At 41.8% G+C, this 18,558-nt stretch overlaps 1 protein-coding gene across 2 annotated transcripts in view; it reads right to left on the bottom strand.

Annotated features, from left to right (window-relative positions):
* UBE4B (ubiquitination factor E4B) overlaps positions 1-18,558 on the bottom strand; it is a 658,693-nt gene that overhangs the window by 553,338 nt on the left and 86,797 nt on the right. Inside the window, exons 5-7 of one of the 2 annotated variants that reach the window (XM_069241179.1) lie at positions 11,643-11,787; positions 11,269-11,497; positions 10,409-10,801 (exon numbers count right to left, since the gene is read on the bottom strand). In XM_069241179.1, the coding sequence (XP_069097280.1) occupies positions 10,409-10,801; positions 11,269-11,497; positions 11,643-11,787 (767 nt within the window). The remainder of the gene's footprint in view (positions 1-10,408; positions 10,802-11,268; positions 11,498-11,642; positions 11,788-18,558) is intronic. The other variant, XM_069241178.1, reaches the window with a different exon arrangement.

The raw sequence follows: 18,558 nt of genomic DNA, 5'->3' as shown, positions 1-18,558 counted from the left end.
TCAATACCGCCCTCTGACAGGCACATACCTGAAGAATGTTACAAATGCTGCCTTAGTTGTTATGGTGCGGATTGACAAAACAAGATGGCAAACCCCGAGCAAGGAATATATAACAATCAATATAGCAGTGCTGGGCTCAGCAGCTGTTGGGCCAGCATCCTTGCCGACAAAGGTTACAAACCTTTGGTCTATAGAACACCGCTCTAGTCCTGCCCCACAAAAATGCAAAACATGTCAGACATCAAGGTTGTGCAAGGTCTCCTTGTTGCCTTTTTTTTTAAGTAACTAGCCAGTCACAAATTACTCTGCATAGGCCATTGTTGCATATGCAAGTTTTCCTCTAGGCATCTGACTCTCCTTTGGCAATTAAATCAAACAGCTAAGGCTTATTGGCTTATTCTAAGAGGTGCGATGGTTTAGAAAAGTGGATGCGGCACAGCATAGTAACATTTACTTTATACCTTTATGACCTCCCATACTTCCCTGCAAAGGAATTAGCTTTACCTGATAAGATACTAACTTTTCACATCAATACATTATTTTAGATGGACGACTTGGTCATCCTTGAACATTCCACAACTATAATATAAAGACCTCCTAGAACTTAGTGTGAAACAAAAAACATTCTGTAAATGAAACTGTGATATTGGTCTTTGGCATATTAAGTTGCTGTCGGTGGTCAAGTAGTCAAGTGATGAAATATAAAGACATGGGAGTTCCATTTAAGAGCGGTATCTCTTTTGGCCTGCTAAGAGGTAGATAGGTCTGTGGAAATGGCAGTGCTGGCAAGAGAAAGTTGCTATAATTTGATTCTGCATGCATATATGAAAATTAGTTACTTACCTGTAACTTTAGTTCTCCAGTATTGGAATCTTTCATAGATTCACATGCTTGAATCATTCCCCGTCGTCGTGATGGGAGCCCCCAGTACATTTAAATAAAAGCCTGCTCATTTAGAAATGAGAGCTCTGACACAACGTTTGATTTTGTTGGGTGCTATCTATTCAAACTAAACAAATACCACCTCTTAGGATAAAAATGACTGCTTGACTTTACTAATCCTGAGCTTGATTAATTTAGCTATCTGATTAGAGTGCCCAGGACATATGGCCCTGGACTGAAGTGAAACATCAGTGCCCACCATGGGTCCTGCCCACCTACTGCTTCAGAACCGAAGAAACAGGCTGATGACCAGAAAAGGATTTAAAAAAAAAGCAGAAGAGGGGTAACGTTTCTCCATGTCATTCAGAGACCTTTGGGCCAAAGCCCCCTAGTGCAACTCTGTTGAATCATTGTGGAGACATTCCAGGTGACAACCTGCATCTAGAAAAAAAGGCTTTTTTGACTGCGCAGAGTAATGAGTGGGCAACAATATTCCAAAAATGATAGACCTGTTCAATCCTGTAGAGCAACAGTACCTCGATGCCTAGACTACAACTGTGACTGAACCAGAATCAGAGTGTGTTAGGTTCTCAAAGGTGCCTTCGCTACTAGACACTTGTGAGCAGTTCTCCGGACCTTGACTAACTGATTGGCTGAAACAAACCCTCACAGAATCAAAATATTGCACTTATGTACTCTGACCCTTCCTGGGGACAATAATAATGACACCGCCCGACCGGATATCGCCTTCCTTACCGAGACCTGGACCAACCACACCTCGGGACCAGACATCGCCATCGCCATCGCCATTCCCGACAGATACAGCATCCTAAGAAGGGACCAGCCCTCCCAGCTGAGCAGAGAACTCACCATCGTACACAAGTCCTCACTACATGTCAAGGCCCAGAAGAACAATGCACCATCATGGAGCCCTTCACTTCCTGGTCCACTCCAACCACACCTCCTCCATCTGCGGCACCCTGGGGTACAGGCCACCCGGACCCAACCCAGCTTTCATAGACGACGTTGTAGACATGGCTACCCCCCCAGGCCCTGCCGACAGACGACTACCTCCTTCTCGGCAACCTGAATTTCCACCTCGAAGACCGCGCCGATCAAAACACCACCACTCTACTCAACAACCTTGCCACCCTCGGTCTCAGACAGCTGGTCTCTGCACCCACACACATCGCAGGACACACACTGGACCCCATCTTCACCTCAAGCAACCGGATCACCCTTGAGACCACCTCTACCCCGGACTGGACCGAACACCGCTGCATACACTTCACAATCAAGGCACCCAGCAGCCGCACTCGCACCCTCTGGCCCCCCCCCCCCAAAGGAAATGGAACAAAATCATCAATGATTAACTAGCCTCATTGCTTACCAAATCCCTCCCTCTGATGAGGTCAACACAGCAGAGTGCAATACCAACGCAAGGATCACCGAAAACACTCTAGCCCCCCTCTGGCTGACATCAGCCAAACCCGGACCTAAGAAAGCCAGCTGGTTCACCACCGAACTGCAAGATTCAAAGCGTACCCGCAGACGTCTAGAGAAAAAATGGAGGAACAGCCAAACCAGCGAACATCTCGCTTCATTCAGAGCCGCTATCGCTGCCCACCGCTGAAAACTCAAGAACACTAGGAAGGACGCACTCCAGGAACATATCAACTTCTCCGCACACGACTCTAAGGCACTCTTCTCAGTCATCGAGTTCACAGATTCCCCCCTCCGAAGCCACCAGCATCCCCTCACTCTACTCTGCGTCATTCCACCGTATGCCACTCCACTCAGGACCTCTGTGACAAACTTGCCACCTTTTTCCACTGCAAGATCCAGGCCATCTACGACTGCTTCCTCCTGGAAAATTCTGGCACCGGAACCTGTGACCTAGCCCCCACCCCCCCAAGAACCCACCCGGACCATCCACAGCTGGTCTACGCTCTCCACAGAGGAAACAGTCAGCACCATGAACAGAACCCACTCCAGAGCCCCCTTGGACACCTGCCTGCACCACATATATATCAAAGCCAGCACATCTATCACCCGAGCTCCAGAAACACAATCAACTGCTACATCAACACTGGCACCTTTGAGGAGGACTGGAAACACGCTGAAATACGAACTCTCCTGAAGAAACGTTTGGCCGACCCATAAAAACTAAAGCATTTCCGGCCCATCTCACTGCTACTTTACCCCGTCAAAGTACTGGAGAAAGCAATCAACATACAACTACGGAATTTCATTGAGGCCAACAACTCCCTCAACAGCTCCCAGTCCAGCTTCTGCAGCAACCACAGCACAGAGACAGTCCTTCTAGCAGCCACTGACGAAATCCAATTACTCCTAGACTGTGGCCACACCGCAGCACTCATACTCCTCGACATCTTAGCAGCTTTCGACACAGTCTCCCACAGCACCGTGCACCAAACTCCACGACACAGAAATCCGTGGAAGAGCCCTGGAATGGATCCACTCCTTCCTCCCCAGGAGGACGCAGCGGGTCAGACTCACACTCTACACATCTAGACCCGCAGGAGTCAACTGCAGAGTCCCCCAAGGATCCTCGCTGAGCCCCACACTGTTCAACTTATACATGGCCCCTCTTGCAGCCATCGTCAGAAGCCACGGTATGAACATTGTGTCATATGCCGATGACACACAACTCAACATTTCCCTCACTGAAAACCCCACTCCCACTGCCCATACCCTCCCCCCTCACCCCTTCCCCCTTCCCCCCCCAGCGCCTTCAGACCCTCACGGGTGAGAGGCCGCACTTCACAAAAACGGATTGATTGATACTGTAGTGGCGAGATTGGCCACTATGCCAGCCAGGGAGGAATCTGGCACATCGACAGATTTCATTAAATAAAAATCAGCATGGTTCAGTACCCGGTTTCACAGTCCCTAAACTCAGCACTTACTTCCTCTTATTTGTGAGCAAATTAAATGCCTTCTGCAGGACAGGATCCCATTTGCTCTGCGCGTATGTCTGACTGTTTCATATGGACTCTGTGTCTATGCTAGTAAATGGGACTAAGCCCTTCACAAGATACTTTCACAAGCAGAAACAGAAGACATGCAAATCAACAAATGGTTATAAAGAGAATGCATGCATCTAAACCTAAAATTTAGCATAGGCTAGATAAACTGAAACAATAGAAAAATAAACAAGAAAATAGGCAAACAGCCCCAATCCCAAGGGGAAATTGGTAGTCGAATGGGAAGAAAGTTTCAATTCACACAGTAGGTTAGAAAATAAAACAAATCAGAGAGCACACAACCACACTGATTTACTATGACAAACAGCAATATTCGTTGCCGCTGGGTGTGCAACTCAACTGCTATGGAAGGTTCACAGTTTCACTACTCGGAAGAGCCAGGACACAGGAATAAGAGAGAAACACCATTCCCTCAAAATGCCTTGTCAGTGAATGATGGCCCTATTCCATGTCGTAGCAGACTTCAGTGGGCTGTTAACACTTTTCATAACACAAACTCTCATCTCAACCGACATTGCACACAAGAAGGTTTTTTTGTACGTTAAGCAATCAATTATTATTTTCACAACAAAACATGCGTCCACACTTCTTGTGTCAATACCTGGACCCAAACTGTACACAAGAAAAATCTTCTTCGTTTTCATCACTGATATCCCCAAGGTTATAATAAGGGCCAAAGAAGAGGAAGGAGAAAGGGTTGTCGTTCATACTAGCACTACCAAAGACAACACCAAGAATCAAAGAAAACAAGTATGAGTTTTAAGTTTAAAGCAGCAGAAGAAAAAAAGATGTCAAGAACAAATAATGCAATTCTAAACGGATCAAAACATTGCAAGTAAATACAATTGGAGAAACGCCAGAAACTGAAGTACAAAACAAACACTGCAAAGACTCTGAAAAAAGATGGGTCACTCTGCAAGGGGCCCCATAAGGATGCACAAGATACCGGAATCTTGAACTGACATCACAAATATCTACAAAATGTGACACAATGCATGGGAGATTAATCAAGGGCAGCCAGTACAAGGGGCCAGAATCTGGGGCACACAGCAAGGAATCCAAATTAGGACTAGACAATGCAAAGAAGCGCAATCAGGCAGATCCAGTAGATGAACATTATCAGAATAAGCAACAGTGCAAGAACAATTATGACAAAGCACTAGGGCTGAGGATTGGGGGAAGAACGCTCAATCAACTAAAAGTGGCATGCAGCAAAAGGAAGCAAAATACCGACTCGATAGCCAACAAAAGAGAATCGAGAACAGGAATTACCAGGAGTAATGGTGAGAGACAAACAGGATTTTCGAGGCCATGCAGTACATCACCTAGTATTCTGACAGTCTATAAGTTTCTTTTTGTTAGTATACGTACAAGCATAATATAAGGAAAATTTAAATTAAACTTTAAGGTGCATGCTCGAGCAATACCAGGACGGGTGCACATGACTGGTAAAAACCCAGCCCAAATACACTAGCAAATCAGTATCAACGGAGGGGCGAGCAACATTTTACAGGCTACCACACTAGCAAAAGGTCCCCGTAACAGAAATCATACAAGTGCAGTGGTGCATTGAACAATGTAGCCCTACACATTAGCACACAGAATAATTATATGTAAGAACTAGAAAAAGGGAGCTTACTGGAGGCTAGAAACAAGTATATAAAAATGCAGACGCATGTGCAGAAAGACACGGTAACAAGTAAATACGTAAAAAGGCACAGTTGTGCACAGAACCAAAGCATATTTGGTCACATAATGGATACTTGAGTACAAAGCAACAGAGAAACATCACATTAAGATAAACCGAGGCAAAGCTACACAGCTATGCTCATACACATGGCCAATACAAAAGAAGAGGCATGTTTTAATCATTAACATGTCCACTCACCAGCAAAAAGGCATGAAAGCAGGCAGGTTGAGGTGCACAGACATGCAAAAACGTAGGAGATGCAGTCAGGCGGCACTGTGGGACAAAGGATAAATGTGCAGCAAGCCAATCATGCCGTAAAAGAGAACTGTAATATTGGTAAGATCAGGCCTTGCACATTCAACTATACTCCTTAATGTGTAGTGGATGGCGTTTTAACTCTCTGATCCTGCAACTTATGCAGTTTACAATGGATGGTAAAACTGAGCGGGTAGTAGTAGTGTACAAATCTCACTTCCTAAATTGAATATATTGAAGGGCAAAGTACAAACAACAACAAGTATCCTACTACCCAAGGAAACCATCAACAGTGAGTTTGGGTCTACTGTGTCAAATTGCAAATGTTAGTACCACAGCACACAAAACAGTCAGTTCAGTTAACAATGTAGGGATAATTCACATCAAAGTAAGTAGACGGAAGTCCATGTTTTTTTCATAAATACATTGATCCAAAATTTACTGAGAAGTAGTTTGGTCCTTAATGTCCTCCAAAAGGCAATATTACGTTAGGCAGGTAAGCAACGTGTTTCGTCACAAATGACATTTCAGGACTAAAAGATCTACAGCTTATATCCTGAGCAAGAGATTAGAGTTCATACTTTTCACTATGTGAATTCACAATTGCTGTGCAATTGCAGCAAACGCATTTAGTATAACGGTATGCCCAAATAGGTAGATAGTAGAACTCATAGTTTGTGATCAGGCATAACTGACCTGGACTGGATGTCAACTTGCAATTTTTGATTCACATATCAAAAAGGATTAACGGTGCTCAGGATATACAATGCAGATCTTTTAGCCTTGAAAAAGTCACTTGAGGTGATGAAACATGTTGGTTGCCTGTCTAAATGTTATACTGCCTTTTTGAGTACTTTAAGGACCGAGCTTCTATTCAATATATTTTGGATCTATGGATTTGTGAAAAAATACAGACTACTGTCTTTTTACTTTGATGTAAATTATCCCTACATTGTTAAATGAAGCAGATCCTAGAAGCGTTAGCCATCTGGCGCGCTGAGAGCCTCATCCCGACAGCCACCTAGGTAATATAAGGTCAAAACTAGGGTTTTTGCAGCTGAGGCTACAATGTCTCAGGTCAGAAGGGGTTCCCCTTTAGACCTGATCTTTCTGTGCTTCCAGAAACACAGGAGGTAATCCTTAAGTCTGAGCAAGGATTCTTAGCCACTCTGAAAGGACCCCTCCAATGTTGGCTTTTAGAGGTGAAATTGAAGGTGAAACTATTAGCTAGACCTGCCTGGATAGCATCACAACGCATACCAAACACTAGCAACAAAGAGCATTATCTGCTTTAATGGCATGCCAACCACAAAGTGACCTCCAAAGTGGTTACTGCAGTACTTTCTTCCAAGGATAAGCAGGAGCCAGAAGCCACAATCGCAGACAGTTACTGGTGTCTAGGTGTGGCATGCCTATCAAAGGAGGCAAAACAGTCCAAACCCTACTCGAAGATTTGTGAATTCCAAAGGACGGATCGAGCTACTTTCAACCAATCTTTGAAGACTGAAGAAGTGGCTGTGATACTAGAAAGGATGCAGTCGAAGAAAACTACAGACAGAAAATTCATTTCCCATTGAGTTCTTAAATTTGCTTTCTTTTAGACCCCCTCAATCCTTTAACATGTTCATTGAAGCCTCTGAGTTAAGTTGCATTCTAGATGACCGCCGTGATGCAAATCTCTCAGTCCTCCTGAAGCATGAAACCTCCTAGAACTGTGCCTCCTTGTGGACAGGCTGGTCAAGGTCATTTCCTCCGTAACACACCAATTAAAAACTGATTTATACTGCAAGGAGGTACACATCACTGTCTTAGAAGGGTGTAGCTGGCGATAGCTAGCACCCATGAATTCCACTGCCCCAGCGCACTGATTTTATAAGACTTTAAGAACGCTTTTGTTTCTCTCAGTTGGTGTTTTCTCTATCTGGTCATTAGTCAAATTAACTTTAGACCACAATTTCTTTTTTTGCATTAAGATCCTCTGCCATAGACCCTAGAGGTGTGGGTTTCAGTCAATGGTATGCAGTCTACTCACCTTTCTACTTAGATGGGGAACCAGACAGGCTTGCCGCCATCACCCCTGTTATTTGCACTGGCCTACTGGATTGGAGAGGTGGGAGGGGTTGGTAAAGAGGGGCAGGTGGGGATACTGATATGCAAGGCTTTCACTTACCTTGGTGAGCGCAGGAGCATTGAAGATGGTGTTTCCCCCTAAGCTAACAACACTCCTTTTCATCCACTGCCCCCGTTGGACAGGACAGCGAACACTAGCTACTTATTGTCAATCTAGGTTACAAATACAACTCTGTGACTCTAAATACCTAGGGAATTCATGACATAACATACCCCCATAAAATAAATGTAGGGGTGTGAAGAGGATAGAGTGTGCTTACCTTCTAGGGTGGGATTACTGAGATGGACATATTCCTGAGGATTCTTTATGTATTGCAGAAGTATTCATTTGATTTAACCTTTTTAAATGGGAAAGTTTTTCTTGTTTCATAACTAAACCGGCTCCTATTTTACTTGATGAGATGAGAGATTACTTTGCTTCACTTACAGTTACACCTATATTGCAAAAACGTCTTCAGGCGGCATTATTAGAGGTCTCTGCCTCGATTGAATCTGCCTTGGAGGGGCCAATTGTAGCGGTAAGGGTATATCGAATACCCTTTCTTGGCAAGAGGAATGTTGCCACTGGAGCCATACATTTTGTGAAGATTCAACAGCTGGACCAAAATCCAAAAGGGATAATGCATAACTGAAAAGGCAACCAGCTACATGAAAGCAAAGTTATTGTCAAGGTTCTTTATGAATGAGAAATGAATAAGATCCACCTTCCTGGAGGAGCTGGAGAACTTCTTCTTCAGCTTCACCATTACCCGTAAAATGTGATTCAACCTCATGTGCAAGGGGTCCCCCTGGCATAGGTGGCAACTGCAGCGGTTGCGCTGGTGGAAGTGGTGGTGGTTGTAGAGGCTGTGGCTATCCTATCCCCAATGTAGTGTAAAGGTCTGCAATCATGGACTGACGGTCACTGCTGAGGGCCATGGAAATGTGCATCATAGGCTGTATGTGGTTAAGACCGAATTTCATAGTAGGTCCATTCATTCTGTCATTATGAAGAGGTCTGTAATACTAACCTTCAGTATCATCTTGCTGCAGACAGGGATGTCTGTACTTATGATTCTCCTGTGAATATTCTGGTCAGTCACAGTCTTCTTAAGAGTGATTATAGTTATCCTGATGCTTTATGGATCACATAGACTATATGCAACACCCTACTGCCACTCATCTCATGAACTATCCCCTTCCTCTCCTGCCATATCCAGGGTTTTAAAAGGGGGAGGGGGTGGTTCTGGGTGAACTTTGCTTACTGAAGTAGGTGTAACCTGACGCGGATTATATATATATATATATATATATATATATATATATATATATCCAAATGACAGGTCTTTCCTTAGAAATAGATATTTGAGGTAAAAGAAACTAAAAACAAATGGAAGAAAATAGTGACAAAGCAAAAGCCTGAATGTAAATTGAATCCAGACATTACACATGAATAATGTCTTTAGCAGCCCATGGGGTGAAAAATTATTTACTGAGGTACTGACATTACACAACAAACATGGATGGATATAGCATGTAAAAAATGTGAGAAGGGCACTGCATGGAATTATAGTATGTACATGAGAGATGAGCTATACATGCTTTAGACTTGCACCTTAAGTGGAGAGACAACATCTAGCTAAGACTGCCATTAAACTAAGAGTTCAACAAACTGCCAATAGCAGCAACTCACTGACTGCCATTCCTCCCTTCCCCCCCATATATTTCTAGTCTGGTAAATAGCTATAATAGATGCATTCACCCAGTGGTTCCCAACCTTCTGACTTGTGTGGACCCCCACTTTATCATTACTGGAACCCGGGGACCCCCACTGAATCATAACTGAAAGCTGGGGACCTAATCTAGTAATATTATATAATTTTCTAAGCAGTCGCGGACCCCCTGAGGAGGCTCCACAGACCCTCCAGGGGTCCTCAGACCACAGGTTGGGAACCACTGCATTCACTGAAACACACTGTTTTCTGTACGGACCATGATCTCTTACAATGCTAATTGTGAACGAGTATTGGGAGAATTTTCAAGAAATATAGCTACTGTGAAAAATAATTGGTAGGGAAGCAAAAAAATCTGGCCCCTTGCTTTTAATTTGATTTAGTTTGGAAAAATCTGGGATAAAAAATAAATTTGTTGAAAAACCTAAATGTAACTTAAATAGTAAAGAAGAAAAGTAGTTGTAAGACTTTTACTCTATGGGCCCACTAGAAGAGAAGCACAGGAATATGGGATAATCCAAAGACTATGTATCTACCAAACGGTGAACTGAAAGATTTCAAGAGAAGCAGGTCAAGCAGGATCAGGTGCAGTATTTAGAAATCAAGCAGATTAGATGGACACACATCAGTGCAATAGAAAGAAAACAAGGGAGCCTTCATAGGTTATGTCCGTATCTATAGGAAGCTCACACCCAACACATATACATGCACAAGCTCTCTTTGAGAAGTACCTATGAGGGATCCTGCTCTGCACAGTTGGGGACCTGGAGAGGGCACCAGGAGACGACGATAACAGAGGAAGGCTCATGGTAGAGGGCTGTTGCCGGGGTGAGGATGATGGCAAGGCCTGAGGGCTGTTGCTCACAGTTTGCAGATGTGGCATGCTGGAGAGGGAGAGGGAGGCAGGCCTTGGAGTGGGAGATGATGAAAGGGCCCCCGAGCTGGTGACTATGTATGGTCGGTACCTTGGAGATGGAGGCTGGACTGGGAGGGCATGGGGGCTGACAGACTGAGAAGGCATGGAAATGGGGGTCGTGGGATTGGTGGGTGGATTAAAAGTTGGAGTCAGAGGTGCCACATTGCTTGAGAAAGTTCTGCTAGAAACCGGGCTAGACCCATATAGGCTGGATAGAAAAAAATTTGAAATAAAGTTAATTAGGCATCAAGGTGATCAAAGATTAGGCAGAAGAAAAATACCACACAGCTTCAATACGAAAGTACAACTACAAGATTCCCATTTATATATATTTCTCTCTCTCTAACCTATGTAATGATAAAAGGTGAGCAAGGCAAAAGGAAAGGGCAACAATAATCCAATTTCCACACAGAAGGCCCATTTCAAAACATATGACATTCCACCACAAGTTAAAATCTAAACATTAATCATTAACTAATGGCTAACATCACAGTTCTCAACTCTGCTGTGTCAGTATTAGAACGGGTGGGCAACTACACCACTTCAAGATATTATTGAGGCTATGTCTATCACGTTGTCTTCTTTGGTCTCATTCACCCTCTGCCCCTTTCTTGCTCTGTTCCCACCAATCCATTAAAATACACATAGCCACGAAAAAAATGAGTCAGAGCTTGCCTTGAAACAGAACTGGCACCAAAGGAGCTACCACTGCAGAACATGGGACTAGAGCCCAAACTAGAGGAGGAGTGAAGCACCAGACCCTTGTCTGGCGATCGGATGGCAGCAGCAATTGGCTGGGATGTAGCCGTCAGACTGGCAAAGGGGTTGTCATCTTTCGACTGGGTGGACATCATCAGGACCTCCATCAAAATCTGTCCAATCAAGTCCTTAAAATTGGAGAACACTGTCAAAGATAAAAGAAAGCAAGAAGCGAAATGACAATTTACTACAATTAAGTGAAAAAGCACAACCTTTCAGTGTTCAGGTGACCAATGAATGAAGAGGCGCTCAAGGAAATTTGGAACACATCTCTCCAGACAAACACCCACCTTCTTTGGGGTTCTGTTTAAACTGTGCAGAGAGAGAAGAAAGAAAGATAACATCTCGGTCCCTTTCCTTCCAGGAAACTCGGAAAATCTTGCAGACCAGCTGCAATGCCTGCTCCTCTGATACTTCTGACCCAGATGTAAGGTCCTTGTAAAGAGAGAGGAGATTATCATGTTAATGAGAGTAAAATAAAGGGTGTGCAGATTCAAAAATGAGCGCAAACAAAACCCAGGCCATTCAGCAACATTCCACTGACAAGGTACAACAGAGAAGGCCAAATAAAGGTGATATTAGTATGATTTGTGCAGCTAAAAAGGTTGAGGGTGTTACGGTTCTAGGAGGTAAGTATTTCACATCATAACTCAGACAGCATTGTTGTACAGAGCGATTGTTCTAAATTCCAGCCTTCTGATTAGTAGCTCTACTATTAAATCAAGTTATTATGCAATGGTGCAAGCCCCATATTTTAAAAGAAGACTCATGTTATAATTCCTGCATCACCTGTATGTTTACCCAAACAATAAGACTTCTTAAAACCAAACTTACATTTAGGTGTGCAGTCTATGGCAAATTAATGAACAAAAAGCAGTCAGAGAATTATTAAAAAAGAGGGGCACCCTGCAGTGGACCCCATGTACAGTATGTGGAAAAATGCAATCACACAAAATCACAGGGATAAAAGACTGTGGGGAAAGCCACTCGCAATAGCAGCAAAACATTATTTTAAAGAAGAAATCTGAAGGGAAGCTTTTGTTCACTATAAAAGGGGAGGAAGACATGTTTTTCCCATTAGGTTCCAGAGTGAAATGGTTTTTCCACCTTAAAATGACCTATGTGGAAGAGTTATTTGCTGGATACTTATGGCTCTCAAGACCTCTTGAGAAAACATGATGCCCCACAGCACCAACTAAGGATAAAGGCAGTCAATTTCAGTGAATGTAGTCTGGGGTGCGTAATCACGTTCTGATAACCTGGAGAGGAGACATCACCTACACTGAAGACTCTTGGAGAAGGTTCTTGGAGAAGACCTGGATACCGCAATTGACCATGCCAATTAGAAGCAATAAGTCAGTCTCTTTAACTTGGTCAGGTAATGCTCTTGGAAAGCAAAACATTTATTACATTTTGTTTCCTAGACACCAGCAAGGAGTGTAAGCCTACCATTAGTAATATTCTTTCACCCTAGGAGTTTCCTGTTCTCTGGTACCACTGCTCCTCCAGGCATTCACAGACAGACCTCATTTGACGTCTGGTAATCAGCACTAAAAAAAAACGCAAAATTCCAAGAAGCATAAGTGACTAATCTGCTGGATAAGATGGCACCAGACATCATTCCTCCTTGTAGGATTTACTTTGGTGATCTGTATCCACAACCACTCTAAGTATGACATTATTTGTACAACGCAAGTACTGTGGACCAGGACTTTAATGCTAACCTATTGCAGGCTGCAGAAACAGCATACCCCATGCTGAGTGCAGCTAACAGTTCAATATGTGTAGAGGGAGATAACTTTGCCCCAGAGAAAGCTGCCGCTAAGACCAAGCATTTGGTAACTGGGCATGATAATTTAAGGCAAATGTTCATAGCCTATCTTGAACTGAAGAAAATTACTGCTTCTAAACAATCAGTACATGAATGTAAGTGTTCTAGAAAACAATGGCATAGATGCACTCCCCAAGATGTCATGGTGGATAGATGTGGTGCATCATTAAGCAGATTTGTTTTCTCTTAACCCACTTATTTGGATCCTCCAGATCTATACATGGTTGGAATTCTTGTTTCTCCACTTCAAGAAAAAATGTATCCGTAGTAGATGCTGATACTACTTTGATGCTGGAGTACACTTTAGCATAACGCTCATGACGATGGTCTCAACCTCCTGAACCACTGGGTCCAGAAGAATAGGCCTCAACACCTTTGATGGAATGCTGCAGAACTTGACATTGTATCTGTTCTGTACAATTTCCTGCACCTGTTTAAGTTCTGCTTTTGTGTTACACTGAAAATGGTCTGTGATGCCTCGAATTACTGTGATGGTAGTTTTAGAATGATGGAGCTATTGCCTGGCTGCTATTGTAGCCTTTGCTACAGCAGTGGAACACTACTGTCACTTTCCCTGTAGTCAGCTCCCGACACAGATAAAACAGCTTCTGCAGTAAAAGCTGTGAATGGTAAAGCAACATTTACTGATAGTGGTTACAGGTACATTATTGCTGCCCCCCACTGTACTTGATTTTCAGTTCTCTACTTCAGTCTTCATTTTCTGGATCTTGTACTTGGTTGAAAGCCAAAAAGGTTGGATGCAAGAAAAGAAGTGCATGATATGTCTGCTGTTATTATGGAGCCAGAGAGATATCCTAAAGCCATGAACAACATCTCAATGATTGGCCATGGCAGTAGCCATGATCTGAAAGCGCTGCCATTCTTGTAAGCCAAGTCAAACTAATCATACCTCCTTTTCATGTTTATCATTAGGTCTTCAATGTTTACTCATTGGAAAGAAACTGAATTGATCTAGAAAATTCTAGAGCAGTGGTTCCCAACCTGTGGTCTGGGGACCCCTGGGGGTCCGCAAAGGCTTCTCAGGGGCTCCGCGAGAGCTTAGAAAATTACAATTTTTTAAACAAATATTGACAAATTGGGCCCCAGCTTCCAGTAATGAATCAGGCAGGAGTCCTCGGATTCCAATAATGATGCAGTGGGGGTCCCTGGGTTCCATTAATGTTAAAGTGGGGACCCACAGAAATCAAAAGGTTGGGAACCACTGTAGAGGGCAACATTTTATCAGTATATTGGGTGCTATTGGGTGCTGTCTGCCATACTTTTTTCCTACAGTATCTATCTTTTTGCATTCTAATTGCAGTGAGACCGAAAACGCGCATCTTGATTTACAGTGATCCTTTGTATCAAATCTATAAAAAAAAAAGTTATTGTTTTCAGTACTGAGAAACTGTAATTGCAGTTAACTAACACCGGAATTGAACACAGTTTACAGATTTTGCAGGTACAGTAATAATTCAACAGCATTTGGTCCCATCATACTGTATGTTCCTTCTATGGAGAGTGACTATTACCAAGCAGGTGCTAGCATTTCCCCAGTTGGTTCTTCTCAGTTATTAATGTGTCATTCTTTACGGTTATTCCTTTTTATGACTCTCAGAAAGGGCCCTACAATTAGACCTGGCGAAGGGTGATGAATCATAGGTTTTGTATCTTATACCTTTAGCCCAGATGTTAATATATATATGTCGGCAACCTCAGCTCTTGAATGGTCTTGTTCTGCTGCCCTACACCAATCCATGTCCAAAAGTCAGACACTGTATTCATAGACATTTAACCCTGCCTAGTCTCCTGCTATGTTCCATCTGGCCCCTGCCAGCCCTGTGTTACATAGCAGTATCTTCTATTTTGGGGAGATTGTTTCCCCATATCCCTTTAGAAGCATACGTTTTACATTCTAATCAATGTGAATTTATATAATTCAATGTAGTTCTCTAGCAATTCTTCCCTCATCCTGTATGATACTGCAGTATGCCTACCATGCGTGAATGAAAGTCGCTTTTTTCAGCAGCCTCTCAAACAGAGGTCTCACAGGGAGTAGCACATGTCTTTGAGAAGTACCTTCATGTAATATACATGATGAAAGAGTCTGAGTTGGGATAGTCTAAATCCTGGATCATCTTGGCTTTGGCTCCCAACACCGGACATTGGAAAGTACTACTGGCCAAAGGGGCAGGGAGAAGGTTTTTTTTTTTTGTGTTTTTTTTTTAACTCCCTCTATGCCAGCCAATATCTCAAAACTACACCCAAGGAAATTCCAATTTCCTCTCATCTGCCATGGGGAATGGCTGCAATATTTGAGATCTGACTAGGTCAGCCAGCAAGCATAAAAATCAGCCATGAGATTTCTGAAACCTAGAGATCTACAAGAATACAGGGTAGTGATACTTGGGTTGCTCTAGCATGTATGCTGACCCACAATACCCTGTGAATGTCAATGTATTGGTCAAAGAAGATTATTTTTACACATGTATCTGCTGGAAAACGTATGCACTTCCAACTAAATGCCAAAGTCTTGCCACCCTCTGTTCCCACACTTTCCCAGAATGTCTTCCATTCATGTGAGAGGGGACATAATATCATAAGAATGGACCAACACTGTAACTATGTGAAGATTTCATTAATACCACATTGACTTCACATGGTCGAAGGTTTCATGGTCATGTTGAGGGCAACAGGCTCACCCACACAAGTTGAGTACTGTTTTCATCAGAAGGACTTTGGGAATGCTGGTAGGTAGTAATTTTGTGGATCCCTACTTATTCCAGAACGTTCACATGGAGAAGAGTGAGGAAAAGCTTCAATTTTAACCAAAGTCCGACATTTGTACTGTATTCTGGGTAAGAAAATGAAGCTGGATCTGTGAAAATCTCCCTACACTTGACTCCCCTGGTTGTCTAGTTTTCAGAAATGTGTGAGGTTGTTATGTTTTCCTGAGTCAGCCACGCCTGGTACCAAATACCGTAGCTTCCCATTTTATGAGAACGAGTCAATATGAAAGGAAAACTTATAATGTTTCCTTGTTTAATTTTGTGGCCTTTCTTGTTGAGGCCACAGGCCCACCCTAACAAATGGAGTAGATTTTTTGATTGGAGAAGTGAGGAACCCATATAGCAAAATATTTGTTATTATAAACTACAATTTTCACCATTTTTTGTTTTTCAAATGTAAGGCAGTGTGCAAGAAAGAACTCATTTTAGAAACTACCCTCTGAATCAAATGACAGAATGGGCTACCACAGATACAGAGTTGTACAAATAACCACTATTTCTAAAACGTATTACCTTGGGAACATTAAAAAATGCATGATTCCTTCATAACCATTTTTTATTAATTAGATATTTCTGTATGAATTGATGCAAGGAACGTACACACCAAAAAATCCACTTAAGCTTCAGATCAGCAGATGGCTCTTGCAGAAGTGTGTTACCCAACTAATACTATAAATCCATGTGACCAGAAAAGTAAGGAGGACAAAACTGTATATTACTGTTTTAAACTGGCCTTCGTGGCAAAACATTTCAGATAAAAACACTGTCACTTTGTTCTATTTTTTCTTACTAATTCTATTTTTGATTTCTTGAAACGATTAGTTTCATTGGGAACACCAAGTCAGCTACATAAATTACACCTTGCTGAAATTAGAGATAGGCTACTTTTCAGAAATGCATAGCTCTCAGACTTCACCCAGGGTTTTCACATCTTTTGAAACATTTTATTGGCTTTCAATTAATTCCCAGGTACAATTTAAAATACGTTTTCGATGTACGTAAACATTTTATTGTTCAACAAACTATATTTCAAATGAAGGATAAAGAGGATGCACATTGTTCCCAAAATAATTATAACTCGGCAGCAAATTCATTCTTTTGAAATACATTCTTCCCATCACACATATCTTTTTCATTTTATTAATTAACATGAGAAGGATCTTTTGCTTTCCAAATAGCAATGATAAGCTATCTGCTCAGATTCCTAGATACCCAGAGCATTTCACAATCACTAACATTACATCAGGAGTTATAAATAGTTCAAGCACAGTGTTGGTAAGTAAACAATAAATGCCAAAGTTGGTGTGAATATGGACAAGTCTAATTATATGATCCCATGTACCAGAACTCCAACATCTGACACAATGGTTGGAGAGATCTGCAATCTGTTTGTTTAGCTGTTTTTGAGTGTAGGGGAGCCATTCAGCGAATAGCAGATTTGTATTTTTTAATATGGCCCTCTCGCTGCTTTATGATTATTTTGGGATGCCTCAATCCAAACCTCAAGATTTATTCCAGAATCAATCTTACTTTGAGTAAAGAAGTGATCATTAAATCTAGGCCAATACCTGCATACTTCGTTGTCTTCAAAAACACGGTTTCTAGGACAATATAAGGTTTTTATATTTCTTAGGTAAATCATAAAGCCCTGTAATGTAGGAAGACATACTACCCCCATCAGGGTTTCCTTTTTATTAACTATTTGGTCCCACTGGGCAAGGCACCAATTCCAAAAACATTTGCCAATTTTATCACTGTCATATGTTCCAGTGACTTATTTCACTTTCATCTAAATTGCTACATATATTAGATGCTCTTGCACAATCTGTTAATGTCTGCACATATCTTCTTTTCAATGTACAATAACATACAAGTTGTGGACTGTAGGGTTCCCTATATATATATATATATATATATATATATATATATATATATATATATCTCTCTCAAATGAGTATTTTTTTTAAACCTTCGATTAGGCTTAAAAATAAATCACAACACCTTGTAGGATTTATAATACTACTAGCCATATAGTAGTGGATCCAGAAATCCGGTACTGCTAATCTACCCTTATTAATTGTAAAACTACATTTCTTAATTCTGATTCTCAGGTGTTTTTTATACCGTAAAAAACTAATTAGACTTTCTTATTTTGAAAAAAGTTGCCAGAAAAATACATAGCAAAGTAGAAAATAGAACTGGGCAGAGACAACATATCTTTATCAATGATACTCTTCCCGCGAGTGTAATTCAAAGTAGCTCTTTTTTTATCTAGTAAACCTCACATTTGGTTTGCTTAATATTTGAGGTGCGTAGTACAGCTCATAAAGACCTTGATATTTATTTTAGAGCGTCATATACTCAGATCGCTTTGGCTTTTTATTATAATTACTTTGCAGAGAGATAGGTAATACCTCCTTCTTAACATGAACCAACATTATATTAGTTTTAGATGAATTTATTTTTCAGCCTCCATCCCAGTAAATTCTGCTATATCTAATGTGAACTGTATAGTATATTGTTTTTTTAAAAAACATCTTACAAACATTATTCAATAATGTGATAGGTCGATATGAATTGGGACGT

This window comes from Pleurodeles waltl, chromosome 6 (assembly GCF_031143425.1).
Source record: "Pleurodeles waltl isolate 20211129_DDA chromosome 6, aPleWal1.hap1.20221129, whole genome shotgun sequence".
Taxonomy (NCBI): Eukaryota; Metazoa; Chordata; class Amphibia; order Caudata; family Salamandridae; genus Pleurodeles; species Pleurodeles waltl.
Note: the sequence above shows the minus strand (reverse complement) of the source record. Positions and strands in the feature narration are given on the sequence as shown.